General features: G+C 47.6%; 1 protein-coding gene across 2 annotated transcripts in view; it reads right to left on the reverse strand.

The window, feature by feature from the left end:
• The window catches only part of CRIP3 (cysteine rich protein 3), a 94,727-nt gene that overhangs the window by 43,412 nt on the left and 27,083 nt on the right, over nucleotides 1-24,232 (reverse strand). For both annotated transcript variants that reach the window (XM_029592824.1, XM_029592823.1), the window contains exons 3-4: nucleotides 22,600-22,657; nucleotides 1,023-1,163 (exon numbers count right to left, since the gene is read on the reverse strand). In XM_029592824.1, the coding sequence (XP_029448684.1) occupies nucleotides 1,023-1,163; nucleotides 22,600-22,657 (199 nt within the window). The remainder of the gene's footprint in view (nucleotides 1-1,022; nucleotides 1,164-22,599; nucleotides 22,658-24,232) is intronic.

Here is a 24,232-nt window from a genome sequence, read left to right on the forward strand (position 1 = left end):
AATTTTATGAGAGCAGTGCATCATTTTCAAGGTTGGTTAAATGGAGGATTTTGTATTTAAAGATGTTTATCTCTTAAAATTATGAATTTCTTGTCGCAGGAATAGTTATTGAGTTCTCCCTGTTGCAGCCGTCCAGGCGAAACAGTGGCCAATTGTCGGAGACACCAAGCAGTATTGGAGATACCAAGCAGCATTTGTGGAGATTTAAAGTCTTAAGCAGCGCACCAATTCAATGCAACGAACATATCATTGTGAGATAAGTAAAGTCTTAAACAAAGAATGTGTCATAAATATTGAAGTCTAGCATTAAACAATGAAGTGGGCATTGTTACTTTAAAGACACAATTTTTGAAATGATGCAGTAAACTAATGGACATAGAATTTGGAGTGAGCAAAGTATAATTTCACTGCTTCCCGTTCCTGAATAAGAAAATTAATTTCTGCAAGAAAAATTTAAAAATGTATAAAGAAAAGGATGTTTTATAGACTAATGATTAAACATCACCAAGAAGACTATTTGGTTAGCCATCTTGGCATCTGATGTCTTTTCCTCCTAATAACAAAAAATCAATATAAAATAAAAATTATTATAAAAATTAATATTATACATGGTGAACCCATTAGGAATTATTCATGTGGTTTTGGCATATTAATATTGAACACACTTGACAAGCCCTATCAAACATTGAGTAATACTCTTTATAAGTTTTGAAAAGAGGAAAACAATGCAAAGACCTTATTTACAATAAGCATTGGGCATGAAGGAGTGGACAGTTTTGTGCAGTCTATGTTAAAGCACACACACAAAGCTGAAACAGGAAGGTAAACAAATATGGAGCTAATTACCTGCATAGGAAGACTCAATACAGTTGCAGTGGCACAATACAAACAGCAGTCAGAGAATTATGTTGCCCTAGCTCTATGTACACTACTGAAATATTCTACATCGTAAGCCCATATTTCCAATGTAATACAGCCCAATCCTAATCTGCCCCTTATCACAAACACAATTGTGCTCTCACCTTTCTGTGCCAACTTCCCAGTCATGTCATCTGGTTTTGAAACAGATGGGACAAAGTCAACAGAATTCGTTGGCGATGAGATCAGTGGTGTTGGAGGTGGAGTGTCATAGATATAGGATCCCACGCCACCAATGTTTACCCCTGGACATGACAGAAAAATGGGTGAGTAATGAAATGATTACACTGAGATACCGTCCTTCCATTTAGAAAGATTATAGCAATCAAAGGGTAATGCACCTCTGCTATGAAGATTCCAGCGGCTTCATCCTTCTTACAGACTCCTGCCATCAGAGGGTTAATTAAACCCCTTCATCGTTATATATGGACTCCACCATTCTTTATAATAAACTCTGGATGTCACCTTTCTAAATGATGCTCAAGACTTAAAGCAGTATTAGAATGCAGGTATAATCAGTCCCTGACCAACAGAGTTTACAATCTTTCAGGATCATTTTTCAAATCACGATGGGCCGTTATCACATGCATTAGGGCATTATCGCATGAGATGACGCCCTAATGCACGTGATAACTATTGTATTGCGAGATGAAAATTCAAATTAGGGAAAGGGGAGGAGTTTGGGCAGAGTTAAGGAATGTTAGGGGCTTGTAGTGCTGCAAGCAATAATGTATCGTACATTACTGCCCACATTAGCGCCGGAAATAGCTCCAGCTATTTCATTGGCGCTATAGGGGCGATAGCATACAGCATGGCTGCAACTGGCGACAATTCACAGCTGCAATGTGGCCGCTTGCTCACTATTGCCCCCACGGGCAATCATTTTGCTATTACAGCAAATTGATAAATCCTCCAGTAAGTAAGTACCTGAGGCAACAGAAAATGGTGATCTGCCCAAGATCACATGAAGGATCAATGTGGGGATGTGTGATTCAAACCATGGTTTTCCTAATTTTCAGCCCTTTGCTCTAACCATCAGATCACACCATTCTTTTCTCTAGCTAGAATGAAGGATGAAGTAATTTACTGCATATAAATGTTTACCCATAAATTGAAGATTTTACCTTAATACAAATATTTACTTCCAATTTTCAAAACAATCTTAATACAAGCAAGTGCTCTTTAGTGATTTAAACCAAAACAAAGATGCCATCTCTCACACTGGGAACATTCTATGGGGCCGATACAAAAAGCTTGAGTGGTAAACGTGTGCCTTAATTCAGTGCAAATTCCTTAATATACATGCTAATTTTTTTTTGAATTCTGATGCAGTAAGCTAATAGTATGTTAATGCATTGGGAGTTTAAAAATTGCAAACTAGAAAAGGCTTAGTGCACAGAAAAACAGTCTATATGCAGACAATATATAGGCCTGATTGACAAACTGAAGAGTAGTAAATCACCTGGACCGGATGGTATACACCCCAGGGTTCTGAAGGAACTAAAAAAATTAAATTTCAGACCTATTGGTAAAAATTTGTAACCTATCATTAAAATCATCCATTCTACCTGAAGACTGGAGGGTGGCTAATGTAATCCCAATATTTAAAAAGGGCTCCAGGGGCGATCCAGTTAGCCTGACTTCAGTGCCAGGAAAAATAGTGGAAAGTGTTCTAAACATCAAAATCACAGAACATATAGAAAGACATGGTTTAATGGAACAAAGTCAGCATGGCTTTACCCAGGGCAAGTCCTGCCTCACAAATCTGCTTCACTTTTTTGAAGGAGTTAATAAACATGTGGATAAAGGTGAACAGGTAGATATAGTATACTTGGATTTTCAGAAGGCGTTTGACAAAGTTCCTCATGAGAGGCTTCTAGGAAAAGTAAAAAGTCATGGGATAGGTGGCGATGTCCTTTCATGGATAACAAACTGGCTAAAAGACAGGAAACAGAGTAGGATTAAATAGGAAAATTAGTTTCTTACCTGATAATTTTCGTTCCTGTAGTACCAAGGATCAGTCCAGGACACCTGGGTTGTGACTCCGCACCAGTAGGTGGAGACAGAGCAAAACTTGTGGGCGGAGCCATATATAAGCCCCTGTGCCAGTCACAGCCCCTCAGTCATACGTAATGTCAAAGTAGCCATGCAACCAAGTAACAAAACTGGCTAGAAAATGCACTTCTAACTTTAAACTAACACCAAACTCCTACCTGAACCGGACTCCCCAACCGGGAGAGCTAAACAAGCTAACAGCAGAACCAAGAAAACATTATGAGCGGACTCTCCGTTACTGTAGCGAAGCCCTGCGGGCGGGATCCTGGACTGATCCTTGGTACTACAGGAACGAAAATTATCAGGTAAGAAACTAATTTTCCTTTCCCTGTACGTACCAGGATCAGTCCAGGACACCTGGGATGTACCAGAGCCAACTTACCGAGGGTGGGAAGCAGAGAGTCCCGCTCGGAGTACCCTCTCTCCAAATCCCCCGGAATCGGTAGCCCGGACATCCAACCGGTAATGCCGGATAAAGGTATGCAACGACTTCCAGGTAGCCGCCCTGCAAATCTCTTGAGGCTACACCTGAGAAGCTTCCGCTCAAGACGCAGCTGGAGAGCGAGTCGAGGGAGCCCGAAGACCCACGGGAAGTGATTTTCCCCCCGCACCAAGTACGCCGAACCAATGGCCTCCTTGAGCCAAGTGGCAATCGTCGTGCGGGACGCTGCAACTCCTTTCTTTGAACCAGAGAACAAAACAAAGAGAAGAGCCGTGACCCGAAAAGGATAATTGACCTCCAGACAGCGAAGGGGGGATCTCCGCACGTCAAGCTTCCTTAATTCCCTCGCTTCTGGATCAGAGGGCTCCCGGACCGCGAAAACGGATAGCTCAATTGAAAAAAACATGGAAGGCCGACACCCCTTTCGGCAGGAAGGAAGGAACCGTCCGCAAATAAACTCCGGAATCGGAAATACACAAGAAGGGTTCCCTACAGGACAAAGCCCGTAACTCCGAAACACGCCGTGCCGAAGCAATCGCCACCAAGAACACAGTCTTCAACGTGAGATCCTGAAGTTAAGCGTTTCAAGGGTTCAAACAGCGCCGCGCATAAAGCGGAGAGAACGGAATGGAGGTTCCAAGCCGGACAGGGGAGACGCAATGGAGGACGAAGGTGCTTAGCTCCCCAAAGGAAACGGGAGATATCCGGGTGAAGAGCCAGGAAAGTACCACGGACCTTACCCTCGCAAACAACCAATCGCCGCCACTTGGACCCGTAGGGAACTGCAAGCCAGACCTTACCTTTGGCAAACCTGCCTGGAGGAACGCCAGAGTGTCGGAGACAGAAGCCGCAGTAGGGACCACCCCACGCTGCACGCACCATTCCTCCAAGTCACCCAGACACAGACATAAGTCCGGGACGTCGCCTGTGTCCTGGAACGTAGCAACGTGGCTACCACCGCAGCTGAGTAACCTTTTCTCTTCAGCCAATTCCTCTCAAAACCATGCCGCGAGGCAGAAGTGATCCGCAGTCTCCAAACAGACGGGGCCCTGATGGAGTAGACCCGCCATCCACTGTGAGCTGGATGAGGTCTGCGAACCACGGCCGACGCGGCAACTCCGGTGTCACCAGGAGCACGTTGGCTGGGTGCAACTCTATGCGCCGCAGAATCTTGCCGATCGGCCACGGGAGAAACCACGTACAGCAGAACATCCGTCGGCCCGGGAAGCGCCAACGCCTCGACGCCTTCCGCCCTCTTTTCTGGACTTCGACTGAAAAATCGCGGAGCCTTCGCGTTGTGCCACGTGTCCATCAGATCCATGTGGGGCACTCCCCACTTTTCGCAAATGAAAGGCAACGCTTCGTCCGCCAGTTCCCACTCACCGGGATCCAGGCGATGCCGGCTGAGAAAATCCGCCTGAACGTTGTCGACTCCTGCACTGTGAGAGGCTGCTATGTGGCTGAGATGGAGTCCTGACCAGACCATTAAGCGGAGAGCCTCCTCCGCCACCTGTGGGCTCCTTGTCCCGCCTTGGCGGTTGATGTAGGTCACGGTGGTCGCGTTGTCCGACAACACTCGGACCGCCTTTCCCCGCACTACCGGTAGGAAGGCTTGCAGAGCCCAACGGACCGCTCTGGTCTCTAGTCTGTTGACAGACCACTGGGCTAGCGACACTGACCATAGGCCTTGGACCGAGCTCCCTAGGCAGACCGCTCCCCGACCGGAGAGGCTGGCATCCGCGGTCACCACCGTCCAATTGGGCACCAGAAGAGACACTCCAGAGGACAGATGACTGGAATCCAGCCACCAGAGCAGGCTGGACCTCGCGAGTCCCCCTAGTGGAAGCGGTAAGTGGAACTCCTCTGAAACCGGCGCCCAGCAAGATAGTAAGGACGACGGTAAAAGGCCGCAGATGAGCGAACGCCCAGGAAACCAGCGCAGGCATGGAAGCCATATAGCCCCGGACCGTAAGGCAGTCGCAGACAAGAAGCGCCGTACTTGAGCTGGCAGCTCGTATCTCCGTTCGTGTGACAGGAACACCTAGCCCTGCGACGTGTCGACAACGGCTCCCAGATATTCCAAGGTCCTCGAGGGTGCCCGATGACTCTTGTTGAAGTTGACCACCCATCCTAGGGACTGCCAAGGTATAAGACCCTGGCCAACTGACAACCGACATTGATCCTCGGGCTTCGCCCGAATCCACCAATCGTCCAGGGACGAATGGACCAGGAGATCATACTGGCGCAGCCGCGCCGCCACCGCAACCATCACCTTCGTGAACGTGCGGGGGCCGTCGCTAGACCAACCGGGAGCGCTTGTAACTGGCAGTGCTGTCATAGAACGCAGAACCGGACGAAGAGCAGGAACGACGGCTGAATGCCTATGTGATGATACGCCTTCGCGAAATCCAGGGAGGCCAGAAAACTCGCCGGGCCGCCCCGCAGCAATTACCGACCGAATCGACTCCATTTTGAAGTGAGAAACGCGAAGGCATCTTACCGACCGAATCGACTCCATTTTGAAGGGAGAATGCGAAGGCATCGCGAAGGCAACAGTTCACTCCACCAAGATCCAGAATAGATCTGTCCGTGCCGCCTGTCTTGGGGACGACGAAGTAAATGGAGTAACGGCCCCTGCCGTGCGGTTGACCGGAACGGAGGAGGCAGCCGAGTCTGATCACGCGGAGGACCCACTGGTCTGACGATACACCGGCCCATCTCTCTACAACTGAAATCAACCGCGCTCGCCGGGGCTCCCTTGTTTCCCCCGAAAGGACTGCTGCTGCCATGGCGGGGTCCGGGAGGAAGCAGACCTATACGACTGACCAGCAGACTTTGGAGGACGCGACGTCCTGGGATCACGAAAGCGGGACCTGGCCGAAAATGAAAACCGCGCCCTGAATTTATCCTCGAGCCTCGGGAATCAGTCGATCTCCGGCAAGGGAGAGAGCTTACCCATAGGTTCGTGACCTGGAGGTGCAAAGCCGGAGTATCCTATTCTCGATAGAGCAGGGCTGACACAGAGAGGTGAAAAGGAATGAAGCCCAGCCGAGACTACCCCCAGCGGGGTGGGGATGACCAACCCCTCCAGGATGGCGGGAATCAGGGGCCAGCTCCTTCCTGATGAAGAGGCGGATCAAGCTCGAGTAATCCCCTTCCGAAGGCTGTGTCTGCCCCGCCGCCCTCTGCGGCGGTGTGCCATCCCCCTCAGCCCCCCTCGGAGGCGGGGAGGGCGCCTTGGAAATCTCCGGACCAGACGATGCAAACGTCGACATCTCCCTCAGCCCCTTTCGGAGGAGGGGAGGACACCTAGGAAATTACCGGATCCGACGAGGCAGAGGTAGGGCCCGTGCTCAAACCAGACGGTATGGCCCGCAACGGGCGTTTGGCTATGAATCGCCCCACCGTGAACTGCGGCCGAGTACGCGTCCGATCCTAACTTGATTGGCCTCTCAGGCTCCCCGCCTGGCCAGAAGGTCGCTTGTGGGCACTGCAGCCTTAAAAGCCCTATGCCTGGCCAAAAGAAAAAAACCAGGAACAAAGAGTCCCTCAGAGATCGTGGCGTGTCTCCCCCGGCCCTCCCCCCCACCGCCTCCGATGGCAAAACAGACCGCGGAGCCGGCGAGTGGAGGGGGGGGGGGGAACGGAAATGAGGGAAAAAAAAACCCCCTGGGGACTGCCGCGCTCGACGCCGCACCAAGATGGCCGACTTTCCCACCAAAGTTCGCGCGAAAAGTCTGTGGAATTTTTTTTTTTTTTTAATCTTTGCCCGCGGCAGGCAGAACACTGCTTGGGGAAGGCCGCCGGACGGTCCCCGCAACCAAGTACGCCGCAAGAGCGAAATGCCACCGCCGAACAAGCACCCCCCGAAGCAAGGCCAATGATACTGTGCCCCTCGTTTCGCAGCCTGAGGAGAGCCGAGCTCGCTAGAGGCGCGCGGGCGCGAAAACGTCTGAAAAATGAGGACCCCGAAACGAGGAGTTCCCATCCACGCTAGCCTCATCGGAGGACTCAGCCCCCCCGGGGGACATCCCCCGAAGGCCTCCGCTAAGGAGACAACGCGGGAGGCATGCCGGGATTCCCTGCCGGTTCGCGCACAGGTTCGCGAGCTGACCCCAAGATGGCCGCCGCTCCCGCGCTGAGCGGGAAGGGGTCAGCCGGCATGACTGGAGCGGCGAAAACGCGCGACTGCGAACGTGCCGACCGGGATCGGCTCCCCCTGTCTGTCCCGGACGGTCCCTCCCGCCCAGGACGCAAGCGGAGCAAATCCCCTCTCGTGGGAGCCGTGCGCGCGCGCCGAGCCGTGAGCGCGGCCAACCGTTCCCCTCGGCCTCCATGCGGTCGCGGCGGAACGGACGGCGCACTAACAAGACAGAAAATAATTAATTCCTACCGCCTAAACACTCCCCGCGCCTCACCGAGCCGAGAAAACTCCCCCACCGGCGAAGAAACGAAGAGCCGCACAAGAAAAAATAAAAGTACAATTTTTTTTTATTTTTTTTTTTGTACGCAAACCTGCCGCTGTCCGGAGTCCTGGATCTCTTGCTTCAGTTGGGGGTGAGTGAACCGGGCTCCCCGGTGTCACCCCCACGCTGCTGCCAGTGGTAGGCCGGGTCCTCGACCCTCAGCAGCGGCCTCAACCAAGGGGGGATGGTCCCCTCAGAACCTTCCCACCCCCCTGGGAGGCAGGACGGACAGCTTCCTCTTGTCTCTTCTCACCTTCAAATCCTTTTCTTTGTTTTTTTTTTTTTTTTTTAAATAACCAAAACCAATAAAACCACAATGACCCTGACTAACCAACTATCAGTCCTCAGGCCACTCAGAGGCTGTGACTAGACCTGCACCACCTACTGGAGACAGAGTAAGACTGAGGGGCTGTGACTGGCACAGGGGCTTATATATGGCTCCGCCCACAAGTTTTGCTCTGTCTCCACCTACTGGTGCGGAGTCACAACCCAGGTGTCCTGGACTGATCCTGGTACGTACAGGGAAGGACAATTTTCTCAGTGGAAGGGAGTGGACAGTGGAGTGCCTCAGGGATCTGTATTGGGACCTGTACTTTTCAATATATTTATAAATGATCTGGAAAGAAATACGAGTGAGGTAATCAAATTTGCAGATGATATAAAATTGTTCAGAGTAGTTAAATCACAAGCAGATTGTGATAAATTGCAGGAAGGCCTTGTGAGAATGGAAAATTGGGCATCGAAATGGCAGATGAAATTTAATGTGGAAAAGTGCAAAGTGATGCATATAGGGAAAAATAACCCATGCTATAGTTACACGATGTTAGGCTCCATATTAGGAGCTACCACCCAAGAAAGATCTGGGCGTCATAGTGGATAACACATTGAAATCGTCGGTACAGTGTGCTGCGGCAGTCAAAAAAGCAAACAGAATGTTGGGAATTATTAGAAAGGGAACGGTGAATAAAACGGAAAATATCATAATGCCTCTATCGCTCCATGGTGAGACTGCACCTTGAATACTGTGTACAATTCTGGTCGCCGCATCTCAAAAAAGATATAATTGCGATGGAGAAGGTACAGAGAAGGGCGACCAAAATGATAAAGGGAATGGAACAGCTCCTCTATGAGGAAAGACTAAAGAGGTTAGGACTTTTCAGCTTGGAGAAGAGACGGCTGAGGGGGGATATGATAGAGGTGTTTAAAATCATGAGAGGTCTAGAATGGATTAATGTGAAACAGTTATTTACTCTTTTGGATAATAGAAAGACTAGGGGGCACTCCATGAAGTTAGCATGTGGCACATTTAAAACTAATCGGAGAAAGTTCCTTTTTTTACTCAACGCACAATTAAGCTCTGGAATTTGTTGCCAGAGGATGTGGTTAGTGCAGTTAGTATAGCTGTGTTTAAAAAAAAGGATTGGATAAGTTCTTGGAGGAGAAGTCCATTACCTGCTATTAAATTGACTGAGAAAATAGCCACTGCTATTAATTACATCAGTAGCATGGGATCTTCTTAGTGTTTGGGTACTTGCCAGGTTCTTGTGGCCTGGATTGGCCTCTGTTGGAAACAGGATGCTGGGCTTGATGGACCCTTGGTCTGACCCAGCATGGCATGTTCTTATGCTCCTTTTTCTGCGTACAAATAGGTGTGTGTGTGTATATATAAATCATGTTTTCTGCGGACAAAATAATGCTTTTAGTGCAGAAAGCATTTTTTTTTAAAAATAATTTAAAGTTTATATTTTATTTATTTAAAGTCTTTTATATACCGTCATTTAGTAATGCACCATCATAATGGAAAACATGATTTTTGAACACAAAGCATGTTTTCTACACATAAAATCCCAATTAGTGGTCCCAGCACCAGATCTTCAACATCCATCAAAAGACTAACATTAGTCCTGAAAACTTTACTCCAGCTTGGACTAGGAATTAAATTTTCAGTGCCAGAAAAACAAAAAAAAGAGAGGCCAGTGCATTTCTCTCCACGGTGGGTGGTAATGCTTAATGCCATCATTAGCATGAAATTTCAATGTGAGGGTACTAACCAATGCACACCTTGTGGAATAAAATTCCTGGCTGCATCAGCAGTAAAGTGTGCACACAACTGTGGGTAAACCTGTGAGCTCTCCCAAACACATCTTACTGCATCAGGCTCTGTTTGCTAAAATAGTGACTGATCCTAGCTGTGGAAAAGCAAGTTTAAGAACATAAGAACTTAAATTGCCATGCTGGATCAGACCAAGGGTCCATCAAGCCCAGCATCCTGTTTCCAACAGAGGCCAAACCAGGCCACAAGAACCTGGCAAGTACCCAAACACTAAGATCATCCCATGTTACTGATGCAATTAATAGCAGTGGCTATTCCCTAAGTAAACTTGCTTACCGTAAACTGTGTTTTCCATAGACAGCAGATGACTTAGCCATGCTGTCTGGGTACGTCCTCTGTGCCACTAGGTGGCGGAGCTCTCTAAGATTAGAGAAGTATTTCAGCCGGGTGCTCCCTCTTGTATCTTCCCGCGTTTGCCTGAGGCTCCTCAGTCCGTATGAAAGTTAGTATGCCATGTTGGAACTGTCCAGGGAGGCGGGCGGGTCCGCAAGGCTAATTCATCTGCTATCTACAGAAAACACAGTTTACAGTAAGCAAACTTGCTTTTTTCACGTAGATATGCAGCTGAATTAGCCATGCTGTCTGGGAGTCCCCAGCTGTTGTATTGAGCATATAGATATGAGTTTAGTTTATTTTGCTCAATACGGAAATTATAGGCAGACAGTTTGTGTGTTGAATATGTGCTGTTCTGTAATATAGTCCGCTCCATGCGTGCATCATCTCCAGCTTGTTTGTCTAAGCAATAATGGGATGTGAAGGTATGAAGTGATGACCATGTGACCGCTTTGCAGATGTCCAAGAGAGGCATCTCATGGGAGGTGGACAACCGAAGTGGCCATTGCACGAACCTGATGCGCTTTAGGAGTCGTAGATAGGTGTTCTAAGCGCTGTTGGTAGCAGAATTGTATACAGTTGGATATCCAGGAGGATAAAGTTCTTTTTGATACCGGACATCCAGGAGTGTTTGGATTGAAGGAGAGGAAGAGTTGTGAGGCTCTGTTGGGCGAATGTGTGCGTTTCTTGTAATAGGCAAGCACACACTTACAATCCTGAGTGTGAAGTTTTCATTCTTTGTCAATGGCATGAGGTTTTGGGTGGAAAGTGGGCAAAGTGATGGTTTGGTTGATGTAAAAACGGAGACCACTTTTGGTAGAAAATTGGGGTGTGTGCGTAACGTAACTGTCATGGTAAAATTTGCGATAAAGAGGGTAATGAACTAAGGCCTGTAGTTCACTGACTCACCTTGCCGAGGTAAGGGCAGTTAAGAAGAGTACTTTCTATGAAAGGTATCGTAGATGGCAAGTGTCCAGTGGTTCGAAAGGGGGTAGCATTAGTTGCTCGAGGAATATGTTGATATCCCACGGTACTGGCGGTTTCTTTATTGGGGGGCGTAAGCAAAGGACCCTTTTCATGAATCTGGAGACGAGGGAATGACATGATTATAGGTTCCCCATTTAAGGGAGTATGGTAAGCTGCTATGGTGCTTAAATGTACTCTGTGTGAGGCAGTGACTGGGCCTTTGCTGTAGAGTGTATGTAGGTACGCCAGAAGACATTCTGGTGGGCAAGTAAGTGGGTCCAATCCTGTAGTTGAGCACCAGGAAGCGTAGCGTGACCACTTATGTTGGCAATTGAGCCTAGTGGATGTTTTCCTGGAGGAAACAAGTATGTCCTGAAGAGGAGAAGCGATGTTCAAGTCTTGGTAAACAAGCCTTTCAATCTCCATGCCATGAGATCTAGTGAGGAATGAAGTGGATGAAGTAGTGATCCGTTCTCCTGGGTAAGTAGTTGAGGGCTGGTGCCCAGGGAGATCGGATTGAGAATTGACAATTCTATCAGGTAACTGTACCATGGCTGTCTTGGCCACGCTGGCACGATGAGAATTAGATCTGCCTGGTCTTCGATGCATCTTTGGACTGTGCGAGAGATAGTGGTATCGGTGGAAATGCATATAGGAGATCCCGAAACCAGTTTATGAGGAACGTGTCTTGAGCTAGCCGGTGTGGGCTTGGATACACCGAGCAAAATCTCCTCACCTTTCTGTTGAGTTCTGTCGCAAAAAGGTCGATGCGGGGAAGACCCAACGTGGAGAAGATGCGGTTCGCTATTTCTTGATTTAGTTCCCATTCATGGGGATGAAATATTCTGCTCAGTTTGTCTGCTCTGGAATTGCTGATTCCGGGTAGGTAAGTTGCCTGAAGGGAGATAGAGCTGTCGTGCACACATTCCAGAATTCAGACTGCTTCCCTGCATAGGTTCCAAGAACCTGACCCTCCTTACTTGTTTATGTAAAACATTGTGACTTGGTTGCCTGTGTGGATCATTACCATCTTCCCGTGCAGGGAGTCTTTGAAGGCTCGAAGGGCGTTCTGCACAGCTCGAAGTTCCAGAAGATTTATGTGTTGAGTGCATTCCATGGTAGACCAAAAATCTTGGGTTTGAAAGTTCTCTAGGTGAGCTCCCCATCCTTTGGGAGAGGCATCCATGGTGAGTATTATTTGGTGTTGAGAAGGTCATAGAGGTGATCCAGTCGTTAATGTTGATGGGAGTAGCCACCACTGTAAGTCTCTTTTCATGCTGTTAGTGTGATGGGGGTCGACAGTGGATGAAGGAACTGAGTCCATTGATGTTTGAGACCCCATTGCAAACGGCATATATGGAGTCTTGTGTGAGGGCCTACATAGATAGAAGCTGCCATGTGTCCCAGAATGGTAAGGATTTGGCGAGCTGGAACAGTCGTGCTGTGTAGTAGGACTGAAGTTAGCGTGCGGAGAGCCAGTGCTCGCAGGTGCAGCAAGAATGCCTTGTCTTGAATGGTGTCTATATAGGCCCCTATGAATTGTAACATTTGTGTTGGCTGTAGGTTTGACTTGTTGTAGTTGATCAGGAGACCCAGATTGTCAAGACAAGAAATGGTGTGGAGTAGATTGTTGCATTGGAAAGACTGGTTGGGTGCTACTAGAAGCCAGTTGTCCAAGTAAGGAAATATTTGTACCCCCTGACGAGGTGTGCACTGCTACTGCTAGACATTTGGTAAAGACTCTGGGGGCAGAGGAGAGGCTAAATGGAAGTACTTTGTACTAGAAATGCTTGTTGTCCATCTGGAAGCAGAGGTAACACCAGGAATTGGGATGCATTGATATGTGGGCATACACATCCTTCAAGTCCAGTGAACACATCCAGTCGTTGCGTTGAAGGAAGAGAAGAATGGATTTGAGAGAAGTCATTTTGAATTTCTCCGTGTGGAGGTATTTGTTGAGCCCACGTAGGTCCAGGATTGGGCGTAGGCCTCCTGACTTCTTGGAAATAAGGAAATATTGTGAATAGAAACAGAGATGAGGTTTCGAAGAAGGTAGTTCCCAAATGCACTTTTTTTTTTTTAGAGGAGCGTCTTGATTTCCTGAAGGAGAGGGCCCCGATGTGCTGTTTGATGTTTGAGGAACTGTGTGTGGGAGGGTCGGCAAGGATGTGAAGTGGAGTGAGTAACCTTCCTTTATGATCGTCAGGACCCACTGATCGGACGTGATATTGTTCCAGGCTGGGAGGAATCTGGATAATCTGCCCCCTACCACAGTTGTCTGAGCCAGTGGCAATGGATAGCTCGTAGACGAGTCTGCTGAGGAAGATGTGTCTAAAATGTCTTCCATTGGCGATGCAGGGCTCTGTGGTTGGTCCAGGAATAGAAGGATCCTCCAGAACCTGTGGCATCTCCAATGGAATAGGCGGTGGGAGGTGATGTCTCTTTTCTACTGATTGTAGAAATTGCGCTAATATATTCATTATTTGGGAAATAGCTTGTGAAGCTATCCCTGAAGTAGAAGGTGTGGGAGGTAAGACTTCTAAAGGCAGTAGGGCAGCCAGAGATGAAGTAGTACCTGTGTTCTTAGGCTGTGGTACACTTGGCAGAGGTGACACAGCCTTATGAGGGTGAAGCTCAGTAGCAGTATGGGGTCGAGGCTCTGCAGATGGTTCTGATAGAACATCCGAAGAAGATAATGGCTGCTGGAGAACCGTGGTGGAGATACATCACGATCAGAGCCTACCACGAGAAGTGGCGATGGTTCGCTAGATCTCTTATGACCTGTTACGTGCTTTTTAGGCTTCGGCTGCATCGGTAGAGTCTGCAGTGTCGGGCTCTGAGAAATTATGCCGATGCGCGTTGATGGCGTCTGTGGTGCATCTACCCAATCTGTCGCCATTTTCTCTGTGCGTTGGTGCACCGATGCTCTGGAGGCGATCTGGAGTGATCGTCTTCAGTGCGCCAGTGAGTCGATGGTGTCGAGGTGGCTGCGGTGCATCCAACGCATCCCCCGCGCTGTGCGTCTGTTTTTGATTGGGCATTGGCGGTAGGTGTTTTACCCTGGGGGGGTCCACAGAAGAGGCCCTTCGATGAGTGGGGGACTTTTTCTTACGTTTTGGGCCTGGGGAAGATCTCATTGAGGCCTCAGAAGGGGCATAAGAGCCCGATGGTGCTGCTTTTAGTTGTTGAATCTTAGCAACTCGCTGGCGCTGAACTCTTCAGGACATACGACCGCAGTGCCTGCAGCTTGCCTGGTCACGATCAGGACAGAGGCAAAGGTAGCAAGATTTGTGGCCATCAGTGACAGACAATCTTTCCACAGGCACAGAATTTGAATCCTGGTCGAGGCATTTTGGTGGGAAGTTGTTTTTTTTTACCTCACAACAGTAAATCTCTGTAGGAGAAAAGAGCTCCGCGAGTGATCAGTCGCGCAGAAAAAAAAAAAGACTGAAGAGCCTCAGGCAAACGCGGGAAGATACAAGAGGGAGCACCTAGCTGAAAAACTTTGCTAATCTTAGAGAGCTCCGCCACCTAGTGGCATGGAAGACGTACCCAGACAGCATGGCTAATTCAACTGTTTATCTACGTGAAAAAAAATGCTGCAGAAACAGAGGTTGCAAGCCTATCTTAGCTCCCCTGATGCAGGTCATTGAAACAGTATTAACCTATGTACAATTTTAAATACATACAGCCCTCAAATGTCAACTTAGTCAGCATTTAGCTCTGTTCCTCTCATTTGATTTCCTCTTCTGTCTCTATACAAGTTTAATGAAATTATTTACTGAAGACAGCAGATCAAGTCACACAGATGGAATCATGTGATTATTTGCAAGCACTGTCAAAAGGGGCCAATACAAAAATGTTGCGCTGAAAGCGGGCGCTGAGTGTAGAGGTGCTAATTCCCTTACTGCATAATGGGATTAGTTAGCTCCGATACAACCCACGTCCAACTATGGGTTATACAGTGCACAAGTGTTTCCCACAGCTTTCTGGGGGGAGGAACTTTATTTACAGTAATTTATTTTCCGCCCTATCTACTCAACTGTTTTGGGTGGATTTCAGAGCAACAAACAAAGATAAAACACACACACAGATAAAACCACATCCTAAATTGCTGCAAAGGCTTCCCCTAATAGGTGGGGGTCTTAATATTTATTTATTTTTAAGTTTTTCTATACTAATAAGCTTCTGGAATAATAATATAATATTTCTATAATAATAATAATATAATAATATTTATATAATATATAATATATATTATATAATATAATATAATATAATAATATAATCTACCTTATAAATGGCCTGTGACCGACGGCCCGCAAATGCGCAGTAGAGCGCAGCTCTACTGCGCATGTGCGGGCAAGGATGTCGATCAGAAAAAAAAAAATGGCGGTGGGGCCGCAGGAGCGGGAGGAGAAGCAGCGGCGCCGCGCGCGCGCGCGGTGCCGCTGCTTCTCCTCCCCAGATCTGCCGGCAGATCTCGGGGGGGGGGGGTGTCACTCCCGCGCCCCCCCCCCCCCCCGAGATCTGCCGGCAGGAGCGGGAGGAGAAGTAGCGGCACCGCGCGCGCGCGCGGTGCCGCTACTTCTCCTCCCCAGATCTGCCGGCAGATCTCGGGGGGGTCACTGCCGCGCGCGCGGGAGTGACCCCCCCCCGAGATCTGCCGGCAGGAGCGGGAGGAGTTAATGGAGCCGGGTGAGGGTTGCGGGAAGTCGCGCTTACGGCGCCGGGAGGAAATGGAGGTGGGTGAAGGGAGGGAGAGGGGGGACTGAGTGAGTGGGAGGGAGAGGGGGACTGAGTGAGTGGGAGGGAGGGAGGGAGAGGGGGACTGAGTGGGAGGGAGGGAGAGGGGGGACTGAGTGGGAGGGAGTGAGGGAGAGGGGGGACTGAGTGAGAGGAGAGGGAGGGTGGAGAGGAGAGGAGTGGGTGGGGGAGGGGGGTGGTGAAGAGTGAGGGGAGAGAGAATGAGGGGGAGGTGAGAGACAGAGGGATGTAGCCCGTTTTAACGGGCTTTACGGCTTGTAATATTTATATAATAAGCTTCTGGAATATTTTATAGGCTTTTAGCTGCCGAATCTCCACTGGAAGACACTTCCACAAAACCCGGAGCAGTCCAAGAAAAGGCCAGCTTCCTAATCTTTTGTAACCGGACAGTTTTACCTGCTGGGACTGCAGAGATGCCCCTGATCTCAAGTCATAGGTTGGAATATGCTAAGATAATCTGGCCTCTACCCATGGTTAGCCTTAATCAAAGGCAACAAATTTAACCCTCTAACAGAGATCCAATCCAAAGCTTTCAACACCGGGGTAATGGGATCTCTAAAAGGGTGTCTATGTAAGTACGGGTTAGAAGTTCAGGACACTAACCCGTAAAAGAAGTAGACAGTCTTATCGGTGTTGACGGTTTGACAAGACTGCTGAGCTCAGTGCTGCATCAGAGGCCGCTTGTTGCTGCAAATAATGTGATGTGAAAGTACGAATGGAGGACTAAGTAGTTGCTTTGCAAATGTCCAGTAATGGAACCTTTTTAAGTGGGCAACTGATGTTGCAGTGGCCCGTATTTGGTGTGCATGAGGTTTGTCAAGTTTAATTGAACGCTTGTCGTAGCAGAACTGAATGCATTGTGATAACCAACTGGCAATGATTCTTTTAGAGACTGGTTGACCAGGGTCGTTGGGGTTAAATAGTAAGCCAGAGCTCATTTACAGTCTAGCGAGTGTAGGAGGTGGTCTCGCTCATTGTGATGAGGCTTCGGCATGAAGATTGGCAAAGTGATGGTCTCATTAAGATGAAAAGCGGATATGACCTTGGGAAGGAAGGTGGGATGAGGTCGAAGGGTAACCTTGTTGTGGTAAAACTCCAAGTAAGGAGGGTAGTGAACCAAGGCCTGCAACTCACTCACTCTCCTAGCTCATGTGATGGTCACCAGGAATACCGTTTTCCAGGTGAGGTATTTTACGTGGCAAGTCTCTAGAGGCTCGAAGGGAGACATCATTAGCTGCTCCAGGATAATGTTAAGATCCCAGGGTATAGGTGGCTTTGTCACTGACGGTCGAAGTTGAAGCATGCCTCACATGAATCTGGAGACTAGAGGATTACTGGAAATGGGAAGGCCATTGTGAGGGTGATGAAAAGCCGCAATAGCACTGATATGCACTCGAACTGATGTGGTAGCCAGACCAGCTTGGTAAAGAGAGTGGAAGTACTCCAGTAGATGTGTAGCAGTAGAGGAGAATGGATCTAGATCCCGTGGTTTGCACCATTCAGCGTAGCAATGCCATTTTCCTTCATAGTTGCTTCTGGTTGAAGGCTTTCTTGATGCTATAAGTATATCTTCTACCTGTGAAGGTAGGCTGAGGTGGTTTAATATTTGCCTTTCAATCTCCACGCCCTCAGATGGAGAGATTGATGCATTGGATGGAGCAGTGAGCCTCCTTCCTGTGTAAGCAGTTGTTGGTGGGTCCCCAGCAGAATCGGTGGGTGTATGGAAAGCCAAATGAGATACGCATACCATGGTTGCCTCGGGGATATGAGAATCATGTCTGCTATGTCTTGAATACATTTCTGAGATTAGAGGTATGGGAGGGTAGGCATATTGTAAGCCCTCTGTCCATGGAATGAGGAAGGCATCCTGGGCATACCGAATGCTGCTGGGGTAAATGGAGCAAAAGATTTGTTTTGTCAGTTTTCCTCCATGGCAAAGAGGTCGATTGCTGGGAAGCACCACTGTTGGAACGGCTACCTCTCGATTTAAAGTCCATTCATGTGGGTGAAAAACCCTGCTCAGGTGGTCCGCCATGACGTTGTCCAGACCTGGTAGGTAAGTGGCCTGAAGGGATACCTTGGCTGCGCTCGCCCAATGGAGTATCCAAAGTGCTTCTCGACAGAGTCCATGAACCGGACCCTCCTCCTTTGTTTATGTAAAACATGGCAACTTGGTTGTCTGAACATTATGAGGAGTTACCCTTGGACTTGAGAGGTCTTTAGTGCTCTCCAGATTGCCCGGAGCTCTAGTAGGTTGATCTGACATTTGGATTCCTTGGGGGACCACAATCCCTGAGTTTTGAGATCGGCCAGATGGGCTTTCCAACTCTTCCTGGAGGCATCTGTCATATTAGCTGATGAGGAGGCACTCGGAAGGGGGCACCTGTGGATAGGTTGGTGGGAGAGAGCCACCATTGAATGTCTGATCATTGGTCTGGTTAGGTGTATCCTGGTTGTTAGTGTCTGCAGGAACTGAGACCATTGGTGTTTTAGTCCCCATTGTAAGCGGCGCATGTGTGGTACCACATGAATAGCCGCCACCATATGACTCAACAATTGAAGTATTTGACATGCAGAGGTATTAGAATGGCTGCCCAATCTTTGTGCCAGACCGGCGAGAGTCAGGAGTCTGTCTTGTGGAAGGTAGGCCCTCTCCTCTACCGTACTGATGAGGGCCCCAATGAATTGTAGTGACTGCTTAGGTTTTAGATGCAATTTTTTGTAGTTTATTAGGAAACCCAGGGTTTGTAGACAACTGATCGTGCGTACTGTGTGCTCCCGTAGTCTGGTCTGATGCTATCAAAAGGCAGTCGTCCAGATAGGGGAAGATCTGGATGGATAGTTGCCTGAGATGAGCCACCACCACCGCTAAAACATTTCATAAACACCCTCGGGGCTGAGGATAAGCCAAAGGGTAGGACCTTGTACTGACAGTGTCTGTTCTGAACTAAAAAACAGAGGTAGCGCCAGGAGGAGGGGTGCATGGGTATATGAGAGTATGCCTCCTTCAGGTCGATGGAGCAGATCCAGTCATTGGGTTGCAGGAGAGGCAGGATGTTTTTGAGAGAGGTCATCTTGAACTTCTCTTTCTGAATATGTTTGCTGAGGTTCTATAAGTCTAGAATGGGATGAAGACCGCCTGAATTTTTTTGAAATGAGAAAGTATTGGGAATAGAAACCTTGACTCAGTTGTTGATGTGGAATATTTTGAACAGACCTTTGTAGTAAAAGGCTTGAGATTTCTGCCCGGAGTGATGGTAACTGGGTCGATGTCCTTTGAAGAGGGGGTACATGAGGAAGGGACGAAACAGCTATGAAATTCAGGCGATAACCTTCTCAGATGATCTCGAGAACCTAGCGATTTGAGGTGATAGACTCCCAATTGCTGTAAAAATATTGGAGGCAATCTCCTATAAAAGGCGATGGTGGTGGCGGCTCAATGAGACTCAAAGTAGGCGGCTGTTTTTGTGGAGCTGCCGAGCTTTGCCTAGACTGTCTCTGTTGATGTGGACATCCCCGAGACTGATGGGGTTGACTTGAGGGTCTTCGTTGACTAATGTGCTGACTGATTCGTAGGAAAAAGGTTGGAATTGTCCTCTCGGGTAGGACCTTCGTTTGAAGGAAGGGTAAATCCTCCGAGACTCTGTGTGATGTTCCAAGGGGGAAGTAAGACAGCACTGTAGTACTTTGCTCTTTAAGGTGGGAAACAGTTTCCCTAAACTTGTCGCTGAACAAGTTGTTCCCCTGAAAGGTATGTCCGCTAGCTTGTCATGGACATCGTTGCGAATCACACCTGCCCTCAACCAGGCAAGGCGTCAGGTAGCAATGGCAGCTGAAGATGACCTCGCAGAGGATTAGAACGCCTCGTAAATTGACTGAAGCACATGGCATAGGCTCTCTTCCATATCCAGGAAGGAATGTGGCAAGGTGTCCTGAGCCGAGAGAAACTGAACGCAAATTCTGAAGGCACTTGTACAAGTACTGCGTCATGCAGAATTGATGGTGGTGCATTTTGGTAGACAACATGGAAGCATGGTAAACTCTACGTCCAAAGTCATCTAAGTATTTATGATCCTTACCGAGAAATGCATTCGCGTGAAGCTTCGACCGTTTTGCCTTTGCCAACGCAGACTCCACCACATTAGAGTTGTGCGGTAGTTGTGTCGAGTCATAGATGGGAGAGTTCCTCATTCAAAATTTTAGATCAGTCTTTCGTGACGCGGCCATTGTTGAGAAAGGGGTTTCCCCACATCTTTTGGAGGACTCAGTCAAAACTGGATGGGGCAGTAAAGCCGTTGGTTCCGGTGGTATCTCAAAGATTTTTAATATGCTTAGCATCTCGGCCCGTGGATCCGGAATTTTTCCGGTCTCTACGTTAAGTAGATTTCCCACTTTTTCAATGACGTTCGCATAGGAGGTCCTCTGGTGGCAAATAGGGTTCTGGTAATCCCTCTGGTGAATCTGAGGGCATGCCTGTAGAGGAACTCTGAGATGATGCAGATGAGATTTGCAAATCCAGGCTGTGTGGAGGAACTGGAGCCGGAGAGTTGGCCGGGACAGTTGGTCTAGTAGGGGTTGTTGGTGGTGAAGCCGCTGGAGACGTTAATGGTGGTTTTGACCCAGCTTGCAAAGACTCCAGATCTTCAAATAAGGAACTTAGGGCCTGCGAAATCTGCAGCATGGCTCGAGATGCCAGATTACCTGGTTGTGGAGGCATCTGACCACCATTTGATGGGGGGATCTTGTAGGTAATGCTGCCAGAAGTATATCCTGTGCATTAGTGCACTTCAATTGAGGACATGGAAGAATGATAGACTGTCTATGACTGTTGGAGCGGTACCTGTATCTGAGACAACCTCTTTCTTCGGGATACAGACGATAAGCCAGAAAAGGAGTCTCCACTTCCCGAGGGACATTTCAATGTGGAGTCCGGATCCGACAGCAATTCTGCATCCATGTCAGGGCTTTCTTGTATTCGCTTAAGATGCATGGAGTGCCCCGAATGTTCAGAATTAGTGGATGGAGGCCCCTGAGTGGCATGCTTGGCATGTTCAGACTGCTTAGGACGTGATGAGTGGTCTTTAAGGCTGGAATGCGCCATCCGCTTGGTATGCATCGAGGCACGCATCGCAGTGTGTGGATGCGTGGTGTGCGAATGCGTCTGACACTCTTTATGCGCCATGTGGTCCGAGTGTGTTGAGTGCGCCGTAGGCTTTGGATGCTCCGGTTGCGATTGCTTCGGCGCCGAAGGTCACGGACGGTCAGGAACAGGTCCCTGAGTCCCAGTCGATGCGTCTGAGGGCCTTTTTTCTTAAGGAGGCAACTCAGTCAGCAGTTGAGATTTTTTAACGGGCGCTGGAAGTTGATCTAACCTGGGCCCAGCACCTGGAGTGGCATAAAAGAGGTCCCGTGGGCCAAGTGAGGAGGCCCTCTTCGTCAACATCTTCTTTGCCGGTCCCGGCGAGGGGTGTGTCGACAGTGTCTGGGCATAGGAGCCCGAGCGAAGTTGCACCATTTTTTCGGCTCGCTGACGCTGCACCCAGTAGGACATCCAACCCCTGCTTATTTCCTTTCCGTTAGCTGTAAACCGATGTGACATCACTGATCTAATGTCGGTATATAAAAATGTATAAATAAAATAAATAAATCACTCATATGCCCAGTAATTGCTCTTAACAATGGCTTCCACCACCATGTCTAGCTTCTATATCAGACTCAGTGATCTGTAATTTTCTATTTTATTTATTATATACCAACATTCAATCTGAGATATCACATCTGTTTACATTCAGGTACTGTAGGTATTTCCCTATCCCCAGAGGGCTTACAATCTAAGTTTGTACCTGAGGCAATGGAGAGTAAAATGACTTGCCAAGATCACAAGGAGAGACAGCAGGACTCAAACCCTGGTCTCCTGGTTTATAGCCCACTGCTCTAACCACTAGCCTATTCCTACTCAACTTTTTTTTTTTTTAAACTGGACTTAAATTGGCTATTGTCCAGCAGCACATTTTAATGATTGCAAACCTGCTACCCCTATCCCCTATCCCCAGAGGGCTTACAATCTAAGTTTGTACCTGAGGCAATGGAGAGTAAAATGACTTGCCAAGATCACAAGGAGAGACAGCAGGACTCAAACCCTGGTCTCCTGGTTCATAGCCCACTGCTCTAACCACTAGCCTATTCCTACTCAACTTTTTTTTTTTTAAACTGGACTTAAATTGGCTATAACCAATTGGCTATAACCAATTGGCTATAACCAATTTCATATTTGAGTTCTTTCATAACTCATGGAGTGAATATTATCAGGACCTGGTCAAGAAGATCTGATACTAACTCAAATTCAAGTATATCCAATTAACAATCCCAACAAACTATGAAACTAGTTACTACAGATGAATCAGACAGCTCTAAATTGCTCTTCCCCTCAGTTTCCTAATTGAACACCTCCACCAGGGCTTGATTCTGACATTAATGGAAAGTGTTTTTACCCCAGGAAGAAGGTTCCACAACAATGATGGAACACATCAGAAGCTTACCTTTTGGTCCAAAGAGAGTGGCATAACATGGTTTGTGGCAATAGGGCTTTCCATCATGCTAAGAAGAAAGAAAAAGAGGAATTCATATTCAGATATGCTCATTATTCCTAACTGCTCTAAAGGTCATTCTTGAACCCGGTGCCTTTTCAAAATACAACCTGCATATCAAGAATTTCTTTTTTTAAATCATTTATAAATGCATACGTTATTTATAAGCATTTACTTCCTAAAGAAAAAGATCATCAATATAATTAATGCCAAAAAAGAAAAAATAATTTACAATTGGCTGAATCTACAAGTCCACATTCATGGAGAGAGTCAAATCACAAATTAAAGGTAACTAAGCAAGAAATATATAGACTAGGCATTTACAGAGAAAACTAATTTCTCCTTTATAAAAAGGAAGCTAGTGGAGCACTATTTATATACCCTTTGGAATTTACAGACTCATTCCCCACTCATCTCCAAGAGTTCAGGAAAGCAGAGTTGCTTACCTGTAACAGGTGTTCTCCTAGGACAGCAACAGGATGTCAGTCCTCACCTATGAGTGACATCATCTGATGGAGCCCAGCATGGAACTATGATCTCAAAGATTCTAGAACTTTCAGGCATGTCCTACTGAGCATGTGCAGCTGTAGTCAGAGTCCCTCAGTCCATGGTATAGCTCATACATGGAGAAACCAACTCCCAGGGGAGGCGGGGGGTTTCCTGAGGACTAACACCCTGCTGTCCTAGGAGAACACCTGTTACAGGTAAGCAACTCTGCTTTCTCCAAGAACAAGCATGGTAGTCCTCACACACACGGGTGAATCCCTAGCTCTAGATTGTCAAAGCAGGCCAAAGTGGGAAACCGTACAGTATTTTTATTTTTTTTTTTTAAGGGTTTTTTATATACCGGGGCACGTTAAAAACATCACCTCGGTTCACAATGTAACATAACATAGCAACAGGCTTTACAATAATTTATAGTAGGAGGAAACATTGAGGCAACTAATTCACTAAATACACAAAAAAATAAACAATAGCAAAATGGTCTGGCTAAACAACACTATCCAACCATACACCACACAAAGGAACCTCAGATCCTCCAACACAGGTCTCCTCTCCATCCCAAATCTCAAAAATGCTCACCTCAATGCAACACGCAAACGAGCCATTACAATAGCTGGCCCTACCCTATGGAACTCCCTCCCCACTCATCTCAGACACGAACCCTCACCACAAGTCTTCAAAAAACAGCTAAAAACATGGCTGTTCTTGAAAGCCTTCCCTCCGGATTCCCAACCCCTTCAACTGCATGTTCTTGAAAACCTGCCCACTTGACCCTTACATGCACTACCGCATATCACCCCCCTCACAACCACCCCCTCCTTTTCCCCCCCTATTCCCACCAGAACTAATCGTAACCGTAACCAATTCAAACTGTATATATTGTATATAGGATAGATGCTACAAATTATATTCCCATTCATTTGTATTCATATGTTACAATGTTTTTTACTTCAATAATTTAATCAATTGTTATCTTGTTAAATGTAAAATAGGGCAGATCTCGCCCTATTCAACCTGTTACCTGGAAACCGATGTGATATCTCGATCGAATGTCGGTATACAAAATAAATAAATAAATAAA

The sequence above is a fragment of the Rhinatrema bivittatum genome, chromosome 3, assembly GCF_901001135.1.
Source record: "Rhinatrema bivittatum chromosome 3, aRhiBiv1.1, whole genome shotgun sequence".
NCBI classification, from domain to species: Eukaryota; Metazoa; Chordata; class Amphibia; order Gymnophiona; family Rhinatrematidae; genus Rhinatrema; species Rhinatrema bivittatum.